At 35.2% G+C, this 11,485-nt stretch overlaps 1 protein-coding gene across 1 annotated transcript in view; it reads left to right on the forward strand.

Moving 5' to 3' along the window:
• Positions 1-11,183, forward strand: part of LOC145266444 (uncharacterized) — a 174,950-nt gene extending 163,767 nt beyond the window's left edge. Inside the window, exons 29-31 of the mRNA XM_080122153.1 lie at positions 20-86; positions 4,216-4,322; positions 10,397-11,183. Coding sequence (XP_079978279.1) covers positions 20-86; positions 4,216-4,322; positions 10,397-11,036 — 814 coding nt within the window. The 3' untranslated portion in view covers positions 11,037-11,183. The remainder of the gene's footprint in view (positions 1-19; positions 87-4,215; positions 4,323-10,396) is intronic.
• Positions 11,184-11,485: the final 302 nt, after the last annotated feature.

An 11,485-nucleotide genomic window follows, 5' to 3' on the forward strand; every position in this document is an offset into this window, starting at 1 on the left:
ATTTATTTTTTGAAATTAGTCGTCTGGTCAATCAAGATATGCCTGCCTCTTCGAAAGATGGATGTGTCCATTTTGCCTTACTTCAGGTAGGATTAGATTTTCTATTTTTTTAAATTTATTTCTGTATTTGTGACATTTTTAATTGCAAATAACATGTCTAAAGCAAACCAGTTTAAAATCAACCCCATAAAGTCACATATATATATATCAATATATTTTTTTTAATTTTTTTTTTTTTAGAGGCAACAAACTTTAAATTAAAATAAATTGCAGAAAGACATTTTTTATTATACAAATATGTGGTTTATTTAAAAGATACATTTTTGGCATTTATAATTTAAATACAATTTCAGGCATATGTCCCCCTCCTCTGCAACTTGTGTTTATAAGGTTGTATTTTAGCAATAATGTGTCAAATGATGTCTGACTAGTGGTCTATTGTGTCTGGTTTATAAGCATAAACATGGGACTTTAAATGTTCCAAAGGGTTAAGTTGCAGTTGATGAATCCAATTTGTGAAATTATTCATTCATCAGATGTAAATAAAATAAATTTACACAATTTGTAACTACTGTTTGGATGTCAGTCTCTTCTCTAATTGCCAAACCAAACTAAACTCAAAATAACTGACAGTTGCCAAATCTGCAATTAAAGAAAATAGTTGTCAATTTAAAATTTGCTGCCTCTAAAAAAATGCACTATATTTTTGTGTCAATGACAAAAAAACTAGTGGAGTCTTGTATGGCATGCTATTTAGACGTATATCTTTTCAGCAAATGTGTATGTTGATGTTAATCATGGAATTGGAAAGCTGAGTTAAAATTTTTTTTAATTAATTTGCTGTTTATGTTTCACTTTGTATTCTCTCTATATCTATTTAAATAAAACCATGTGTACATTTATGTATAGTTGTATGTACAGGGTGAACGATAAATTTGTCTTTCTAAAGAAAACAACACTACAGTTTTATTTTAAAACTTTTATTGAAAAAATCAGTTCTGGTAACTTGATTATGTAGTAGAGCTGACATCTGTTCAATATGGCCACCTTCAGCCTCAATCATTGCTTCGATACGGGTCCGGAACTAGGAGCATGCTTTTTCCACAAGCAAATACTCGGCAGATGGCGGCTATCAGGCTGGCGTGGTGTTGTGGGAGGTCATGTTTGTGATGATTTCGATGTATGACCAAATGAAGTAGTCAAGTGGATTCACGTCGTGGGAGAAGGTGGGGGGGCAAAAGCCTGGGTTTCTTTGGACTTGTGGGCTGGTACCGAATCCTGCTGCCACACCCAGTGTCTGTCAGCGGCCACCTGATTGCACCAGGGATCACGACACTCTTCAGTACATCCAGGTAAACTTTAGTGTTGACTTTCAAGTTGACTTCAAAGATGTGAGGTGGCATGATGTGGCCCTAACCATAAACCACACCAAAGACCATAACAGTGATTAGAAACTTTGTTGAGTTGTGCCCTCAAGCGTTGAACTATCTGGATTTACATTTTGAGGATGCTGGCAATGGTCCTGTTGTCATAAATTGGATTGGTAGGGAGCATGAGTTGTACAATGGTGAATCTTTTCTCTCGTTCAACATTGTGTCACTTTCAGGCATGATAGAAGGCTCCTATCACTCTTGGAATTTGTACACAACTGGCCAAGTAGTACATGGTCTGCAACAAAAAAAAGAAAACCGGTTTTCACCATTCATTCCTAGGACAGCTATTCTTCAAGAATATTCTTCTAATTATTATCATTCCCTTTTGGTTGCCATAACATGGATTGGAGTTGAGATGCCTCTGTCATGACCCTAACTTCATACTTTTTTTATACATTTATTTTTTTTAAACTTAAAAATCTACTTATTTTTTCTACAGACTAGTGTTATAGTATATATATATATATATATATATATATATATATATATATATATATATATATATTTAGGCAGCATTTTTTCTCTTAAGCATATTCAATTAAGTAAAATAGATGATTTTGTTTATTAATTCTATTTTCGATCCTTTCCAACTTCCAAATAACAGTCTTCACTTCTAGCAGGAACTGGCTGATGTAATTACTATATTTGTCATAAATCTGAGTACTTTCCAATCCATTTGTATTCATCGTCAGGGATAAGATTAGTCTAACTGATTTTGACCAATTTATATAATTTTTTTCTTTTTTTTTTTATAACGTGTATATTTTTTTTCATTGTTAAAAAAAGGAAAAATTATATAAATTATTCATAACTAGTTAGATTAATCTATCCTTGACGATAAGTCCAGAAGGATTGGAAACTACTCAACTATATGACAAATATGGCAATTACATCAGCCAGTTCATGCCAGATATGTTTAAGCATTATATGTATTACTACTATTTATTCCATAATGATTTTGTCGGACAATTCATGACCTGTGAATTATCTGTGAGGACTTTCGTGTATGACTAAAAATAATAAGCCTCTTTACTTCTATAATTATCTGTTTTGGATAATATAGAAGTAAAGACTTATTATTTTGCTGTATGTTTGTGGTGTGTAAGAACACACTATGTAAATTAGATGACAGAATAAAGCAATTAAAAGCCAACATTGAGGGAAAAAAAATCATTCTTTCTGTAAATACTAACAGAAAGATTGTGAAGAATTATAAAGTATTTGAATCAAAATATAGTGTGAGAATTCCATAATGAACTGAGAGATGAGTGATTTGTTCAGTTAATTACAAATTACGATTAAGAAGGCCTGCAATATAAATGCTGGAGTCCCTCAGGGGTCAATCCTAGGCCCAACTCTCTTCCTGATCTACATCAATGACCTCCCTAAACACATACTTAAATCATTCGTTGACATCTATGCTGATGACACGACCATCTACAGCAACACATCAAAGGCTGTAAATGACAAAGTTCTCTCTGATTCTCTCTCCTCTGATCTCGAGCGCGTGGTTCAGGGGGGGAAGATGTGGCTGGTTACCTTTAATGCATCTAAAACCAAACTCCTATCTTTACATCAACGTATTGATCTCCATCTGGCATCAATTGAAATGGATGGCTCTCGTCTAGGAGAAGCCCCGTGTTTTGACAAGCTTCTGGGTTTGTCCTTTACTCCTGATCTGAAATGGAACGCGTACATTAAGTCTGTTGCCAAGGTCGCTGGAAAGATGGTGGGATCCTTCTACCGCTCCAGAAGATATCTCACTACTGATGCAATTCTCTATCTATATAAAAGCCAAGTACATCCAAGGATGGAATACTGCTGTCATATCTGGGCAGGAGCTGCTAAAATAGCCTATCCTGCCTTGACAGAGTACAAAATAGACTTCGTGGCTTAGTGGGGGATGCCCTTTTCTCTATCCTGCAACCTCTCTCCCACAGAAGAGACGTTGCAAGCCTATCCTTGTTTTATCGTTATTTCCATGGCAGGTGCTCGTCTGAACTCCAATCTCTGGTCCCCCTCACCAATCTTTCACAAAAAACACCCGTCTAGCTGAATTCACTGTGAAAAATTTCCCACACTCTATATCTGTGCCTAAATCAAAACGCGGATTCCATGAACAAAGCTTCTTTCTTAGAACTGCACGCTTGTGGAACTCTGTTCCGTCTGCCTGCTTCCCACCGGACTACAACTTGGATGTGTTCAAGTCCAATGTTAACAAATTCCTAATGAACCGCCCCCTTAAGTAAACACTTCATCAAATCTCCACACTAACGTAATGTACTTGCAATAACCCTTATCCCTGAGTGGCTTCCGGGCCTTGATAAGTGGTGATCACTGTGTAAAAAAAAAAAAAAAAAAAAAAAAAAAAGAAAGAAGGATGAAAATGGAATCCATATTATTTGGATTCTTTGAACTACTGTTCTCATCTTAAGTGTTATTTTCATAATGTTTCAGCCAATGTAAACTTTGACCTTCTTGTGTCACACTCAGGATTTTTTCTGTCAGAGAATCTGCACAGAATTTTGAATGGAATCCTGTTGTGAAACAAACACTCAAGATGAGAACAGTAGTTCGAATAATCCAAATAGTACGAATTATCAATAAAGAATTCAGAAACATAAAAATGGGATGTTTTCAAACATAGCTCATTCCTAGAACTAAAGAATAATTTAGCATGTATTTTGTATCATTAAAGTATATAGAAAAAAAGAGTCTTTTAAGAAAGAAGCATTGATTTACTCAGCTTTAGTATAATAATAGATTTTTTTCTTTTCTTCAGATTATCAATCATTGGAATAAATATAGTCTACCATCTGCCAATTTAGAAAAGTTTTTTGACCAATATTTTGATTCCCTTGCACCCTGTCTTGGATCAATTCTTCTCAGGTGAGTTTCTTATGGACCCCACTTTTTTTTTTCTTTTCTTTTTTCCTAATGGTTTGTTTATCTCCTTCCCATGGTGGAAAGGTGACAAAGGTAAGAAAAATGGGATTTGAAGAGCCAGGGCCCTAGAGAAAATGCACTCTGGCCTTCAAAAATGACTGCACAACACTATTGGTATTCTTCGGTCAGGGCGCTTCAGATGATTAGCAATAAACTATTTCCTGGAAGCATGGAAGAATGGATCTCCTAGAACTACACAAAATACAGGATCATACATCTTGGTCAACAGAAAATTGACCATCTCAAAAGTATGTAGCCTAGACTGGTGAATTTTGGGCCAAGAGGAAACCCCCAATTGGTGTCACCACTTAACAAGGCCTAGAGCCATTTGAGAATGACTTAATTGAGAATGGAATAATTACCTGCCAAAAAATGAGGAACACTATGAGAGTACTAACATTGATAAATGGTCTGAACTGCATTTGATTGCTTATGCCATGATTTTGTTGACATTAGATTTGAAGGTGACCAAGCTGTAATCATCAGGGAAAAAGTAATGTGGTCTACAGATTGAAACTATTTTCAAGAAGCTCTGTTCATGGAATCTTTGACCCATTGTGATAGAAGAGAAAGACTTATTGTTGCGTTAGAAAGATGAGTTCTTGCTATGAATGTCCTACAAGGAGGAACCAAAATTGGAGCTCAGTCAAGCACCTTTCAAGAAAATAACAAAAGAGTAGAGAGAAACTAGCAACATCTGTTCTGTGAGAAAGAGAAGTGATTACCTCCTCTCTTCGCTAGATTTCAAAGTCTATTTTGTACTCTGTCAAAGCAGGAAAGAGTACTGTGTGCGGCACATGTGAAGATGTGGCAGCAATATTCCATCTTTAGATGTATTTGATTTTTATGTTGATAGATACGAGGCGCTGTATAGGGTGGTGAGACAGCGCGGCTGTCAAAGGAGAAAGTTAGGTGTCTCCTTCCCTCCATTAGTCTGTGGAAGACATCTGAGCAAGGTTGAGTACCCACTTCAGTCCCCCCCTCCCCCGATCAGGATAACATGATGTCATGGAAAGCAGGTGACTAATGTAATATGGAAGCAATCAGGAATAATTCTGTTTATGGTTTCGTATCTTTTTTTGCTAGGCAGAAGATCCCTTTGGGTCCAATAGTCAGGACAATTGGCAGTATGGGCACTGCTTGGGCAGAAAGAAACTGCAACCAACTGGCTGTACAATTGCAAAAAATGCTGTGGCAATACATCAAACACTTTTGAGAAAAACAGCGTGAATTGAGGTTGTAAATGATGAGCAACAATGGATTCACAAATACTTTGAGGGAAAGAGATAGACGGAGAGTCATAGCCGTCAGTGCCTGAACCGGGCAGGACACCACTTGAAAATAAATAGGAGTTCATCTGAGGTCAAGTGCTTTTTCTAATGTGAGAATGATGCAGTCTTTTTCCAGCAACGTTAGCAATGAACTGGATATACAACTTTGGTGCTGTTTTACAATTTGTCATTGTTTTGAAGGAGACAACTCTCTTTTACTAGGTTATTCGTTCACTTTTTCATCTCATAATTTAGACGCTGATAACATTAATAATACAAAATGTAGTCTTTATGTGACTATTAAGAGAATCGTTTCTATTTTCATATAATTTACGACATTAAAACCAACAGAACAATAACAAATTGTAAAATAGCGGCAGAATAGATTGGGTACTTATACAGAGAAGCTACTGTGCGTTTTTTTATATAGGATTTTCAAGTTCAATTAAATTTTTGCAGTATCTTTTGTCTATTAAATGGTTAAGTGAAAATACAGAATAGCTTAAAAAAAATATTTTTTGCTGACTTATTTTTTTGATTTGATTGAAAAAGAATAAAATTGATAAAATTATGTGATTTTTTTTTTTTGGCAGACCTGAACAAGAATAATCCCCACATTGATTGTCTCCATTTTACATTAATTTGTTATTTTTTTTATTATCACTTGCAATATAAAATAAACCTTCAACTCTAGGTGATTGTCATTATTTAGACCTAATTGTGGTGCTTATGCACTTATGTTACAGTGCTATTTGTTAAAAAAATAGCATTTTCAAGTTAAATTCACGTTTTATAACCTCTTTGTGATTAAAGTGTTGGGTAAAAGTACTGAATAATTACAAAACACCCTCTCCCCCATGTTAAGAATGGCTTTCTAAATAATACCATTATTTCAGCATGGTAACATAAGCGCATAAGTACCCTAATTGTTAATCAACACTTTTAACTGTTATGCTATGAGTCTGACCAAAATTCCGCATGGGCTCAAGTTGGATAAAAGGCTTCTGCAGAAGGTTGAAGGTTACCATCGGTCGAAACGTTGCGAATATAACAATCAGTATGAGAATAGTAGTATAACACGATCAGCCGTTCACTCATGTGTGACCCACGTGTTTCACTAAATGCCTTAGAATCGGTCCCATGATGATGTGACGATGGGTCAGTCATTAGGGTCTGAGTATCAATAGGAAAAGCGTACCTGAGATGTTGGATGTGGGTGTTTGGCTCCTTCATTCTCTCAAGATGTCTTCACTCTGGTGGCATTCTGTCTCGAACCTTCGTCGTCTTCAGGCCCACTTCATTTTTTAATGCAGACATTTATGGCAGACACAAAAAACACACAACACATATATATATGCAATATATATGAGAAATATAAGTAACTATTTATTTTTGACATGAAAATATTACAACAAGTTAGAAAAGCATTTCATCCAAGGCATGAAAATTGTTAAACAAAATGTTTTTATTATAAAAGTGCACTTCGGAGATAAATAAATTTCAAATTGAATCTTGTACCTTTATTTTTAAAATAAAGGTACAAGATTCAATTTGAAATTTATTTATCTCCGAAGTGCACTTTTATAAATTTTACAAAGTAAGGTATAAAAATTTAATTTAAATTGAATCAAAAAATTACCTTGGATTTATTTCTTTAATGTACATTCTGTTGCACTTTTTTAAAAAAATCATTGAAAATTTTATATCTATATTATTAATTGCTAGAGTGACTATAACAACCAAGATGAGGAAGTCAGTCCGACAATCTCAATCAATGAAAACACCTCATCTCAAAAATACAGACAATTACTATGAAAGATAATGTTTTTAAATTGCAACAAAATGTACATTACATAAAATAAATCCAAGGTAATTTTGTATCTTATCTTTTTAAGATTATATTTTAAAACTCTCCTCTCTATTTCAGTTTGTATTTCTCCTCACACCACAACCATTTTTGAAACCCCCTCTTTGTATTATTACAGGTCTGAATATTCTCTCTGTTTCAGTTTGTATTTCTCCTCACACCGCAACTCATTTTTTTTGCAACCCCTCTTTGTAATACAGGTTTGAATAATGAGAAAATCTGAATTTTTTTTTTAACAAAAACTTTAAAATAACTTTTTTAGATTAAATTTTTTTAAACTTCTTTCAGAATAGAAAAATCTTTAAAATTTAATAAGGAACATATAGGTTTCATGAACAAATATTCGTTAACAATATAATGAGAAAAATAGAGATGAAAATTTAAAAAGGACTGTATAACTGGTTACGGTCAATAGTAGTCCTTGCCAGCGAAAAATCTTTGTTATTGTTATTCTATTATTATTTAAAACATTTTGTGTCCTGCTCTTTCGCACGAGGACTAACATTACAATTTACAGATCATACAATTGATTTTCACCATTACTTCTTTAAAACTAACTAACTTAACTAGTGTTGAGGGAGAGGAGGTGCCCCCTCCCCCATTTACGGGGAGACAAAAATAGATGTCTTACCAGATGGCTGTCTGGACAAAAAGAGATCGAGATTGGGATTGCATTCTGGTTGCTTGTGTATCCCTCCGCCTACAGCCAAAACACCTCCTAGCCACAACCGGGGCACTAAGATATAGTGTCACAGTAGTCCAATGCGAATAATACAAATGCGTTCCTTTGTTATCTGCTCGAATGTTTGATTCAAGTGATCAGGAAATATTGATTATTATTTGCATTATATAACAACTTGTTCTGGAATGTGATTTATAATTTGTTTCTTTCGTGATTGTCAAGGATTTTCAACAGCAAATAAAAAGGTGAAAAAAAAAAGGGTAAATTTGAACTTACTTTCCACCTTAACAATTACCTTGAAAATGACGACTTTTATATGTTTTCAGGTATGCTGTTCCGTTGGTTTTAGCGTCGTAAATTATAATATGAAAACAGAAACGATTCTCTTTATAGTTACATAAAGACTACATTTTGTATTATTAATGTTATCAACTTTTTTACATTTAAAAAAATTTGTCGCAGCTTTCTGTTTTTTTATGTTTTGATTTAAAAAAAAAAAAAAAAAAATATATTGTTGGTTTGAGCGTCCTAAACTATGAGATGAAAAAAAAATCTCTTAGTAAAAGAGAGTTGTCTCCCTCAGAACAATGACAAATTGTAAAAAAGCGCCCAACTTTGCAAAGTTTTTAAATGTAATCGGAAAAAAATAAAGAAGAAATCAGTCTACCTTTCCACTTGTAATTTATAAATAGATTGCAATTTGTTAAAAAAAAATTGAGACAACCCCTCTAAAGAAAGGAATATTTGAACACAAATGCTGAATATTTGTCTAGAAAAGAAAACAATATTGCAAAACAGAATTATTTATGTTAAAACCAAAACAATCATTAAATTAAAAAAAGAATAACAATTTTTTCAAAACTAATATGTAAATTAGTTAACCTTGTGACAATATCTGTAAAAGATTAAATATCCAATCCTGGGAACATATGCCAGGAAGAACCGTTGGAAATTAATCATATACCACCTACTATGACTGTGCAATTTCTACAGCTACATACTTAGAAAATAGAGCTGTTGAACCTGACATAATGATATGGGACAAGGAGGGAGAGTAGCAACCCAAGTTAAAGTCAGTGTCCATAATGATGCTGGATTAAACAGAGCTGTGAGGAATAAGATAGCTAAATACCAAGGTTTTATGGATGACATGAAAAGAAATTGGAATCGTAAGATCTTCATCATTCCAGTAGTCATAGTCACTACTTGGTTCATGAAAAGAATTTAAAATAACTACTTGGTGAGTATACCTGGTGAACCAAGTGCAAGAATGATCTAAACAATTGTGCTTAACCCTTCAGGACCTGGTTAAACTAATTCGTTCAGTTGCAAATAAATGAATATAATGGCATAAATATCGTGGAAATTGATTAAAACACGCCTTGTACATATTAGTGCAGTATCTGGGTAGATGCCAGATGCCTCCAGATTGCAACTGTCCATTGCTTATATTCGGTATGTTTTTTTTTTTTTTTTTACAGTGATCACCACTTATCAAGGCCCGGAAGCCACTCAGGGATAAGGGTTATTGCAAGTACATTACGTTAGTGTGGAGATTTGATGAAGTGTTTACTTAAGGGGGCGGTTCATTAGGAATTTGTTAACATTGGACTTGAACACATCCAAGTTGTAGTCCGGTGGGAAGCAGGCAGACGGAACAGAGTTCCACAAGCGTGCAGTTCTAAGAAAGAAGCTTTGTTCATGGAATCCGCGTTTTGATTTAGGCACAGATATAGAGTGTGGGAAATTTTTCACAGTGAATTCAGCTAGACGGGTGTTTTTCGTGAAAGATTGGCGAAGGGGGACCAGAGATTGGATTGGATTGCCATCTAAAATTAACAAATATTTTTTTTTGATCATCTACATCATAATTCAGGTTATAAATGGTTAAAGGGACAGTTAGAATCATGAAATGATCTTTCGGTTTGAATTTCTGAACCAACGAGTAAATATCTGACACCCTACTGGATAGGGCATCCCAACTTTTATCAAAAATGTGAGAGAATTGAAAAAATAAAAAGATGCTGCGTCTCTTGTGTAAAGTTAAATAACTTCAAATAGGGTGCTTTTACATTACTGTTCGTGCAAGCAACGAGCCTAACTTATTCATTTAGATTGAATGTTGTGATTTTTTTTTTTTAGGCAAAATTTACCAATTATTAAACAGCAATGACAAAACTCAATTTCTATTTTTCAGAGATGACTCCTTAATGGAAGAGTTCTATGCCAGCTTGATGAGTTCAGATCAGCCATTAGCTGCAAGCCTCCAGTACGAACTAACGTTTTCGACCACATTCCTCCTAAAACTCGTGTCGAACATCATCCACAAGATCCGCATAGAAGTGAACAAGCCCTCCCCAAAAACATCACTCGTTGTGAAGAAAATGTTACAGGCATTCAGCGAACGTGCCATGTCAGGAATCATGCCGAGCGACAAACTGATACCACACTTTCAGCTGTGGAATGATATCGTCCAGAATATCCGCAAGTTGTCTGATGCCAACCCGAGCATCAGCATCTCTTATCCTGAGCTTCAGCATCTTCAACTGACCCCGCTGGTGGCTGAGACGGATCTTGGCTCGACGAGGTCGTGCTACCGGTCAGAAAACAGCGCACCTTCCACATCGTCCACTTCGAAGATTGTGGCCTTTACGTGTGGGCACCATTTCCTGGAGCAGTCATTTCGGAATGACATTTTGGTTAATATGAACAATCAGCTGGCCAAAGACCAGCGTCTTCCTCAGGCGGCTGTTCTGCTAACAGAGTGCTACAGCAAGTTTGGTCTGCTGCCATTGGCATGTCCTCGCTGTGTGATGCAAACTATTAGCACGATGTGAGCAAAATGTTCTTAGTCTTGAAGTAAACACCCCACCCCTACTCCTGTCTACAAAGAACTGGGGAAGTTGAGCAGCCGTTTTCATTATGGTTTACCAAAAAGTATGAATCATGGTAGAAGGCTGTAATGGATGCTGGTTAATCCCATTAGTGCTAAATCATCTCAAATCACACGGTAAATGTAACCGTTTCAGTTTTTCTTTCCCTCAAAATAAAATATAATTAATTTACCGCTGTGACGGTAGCTAAGTGGTTAACGATTGGACTAAATGCCTGGGTGTGCTAAGTTTGAATCCAGTTTGTTCCACAGAAACACTTTCACTTAGGATATTGGCAACCTTCATGTGGTCCATCCTGTAAGTATCCGATGTCTTTATAGGAAGAATTCTAACTAAAAGATATCGGGGGGGGGGGGGGGGGAACCAATGACAACATTAGAATCATTAGATTC

The sequence above is a fragment of the Euprymna scolopes genome, chromosome 1 (genome assembly GCF_053919585.1).
Source record: "Euprymna scolopes isolate OS-2025 chromosome 1, ASM5391958v1, whole genome shotgun sequence".
NCBI lineage: Eukaryota > Metazoa > Mollusca > Cephalopoda > Sepiida > Sepiolidae > Euprymna > Euprymna scolopes.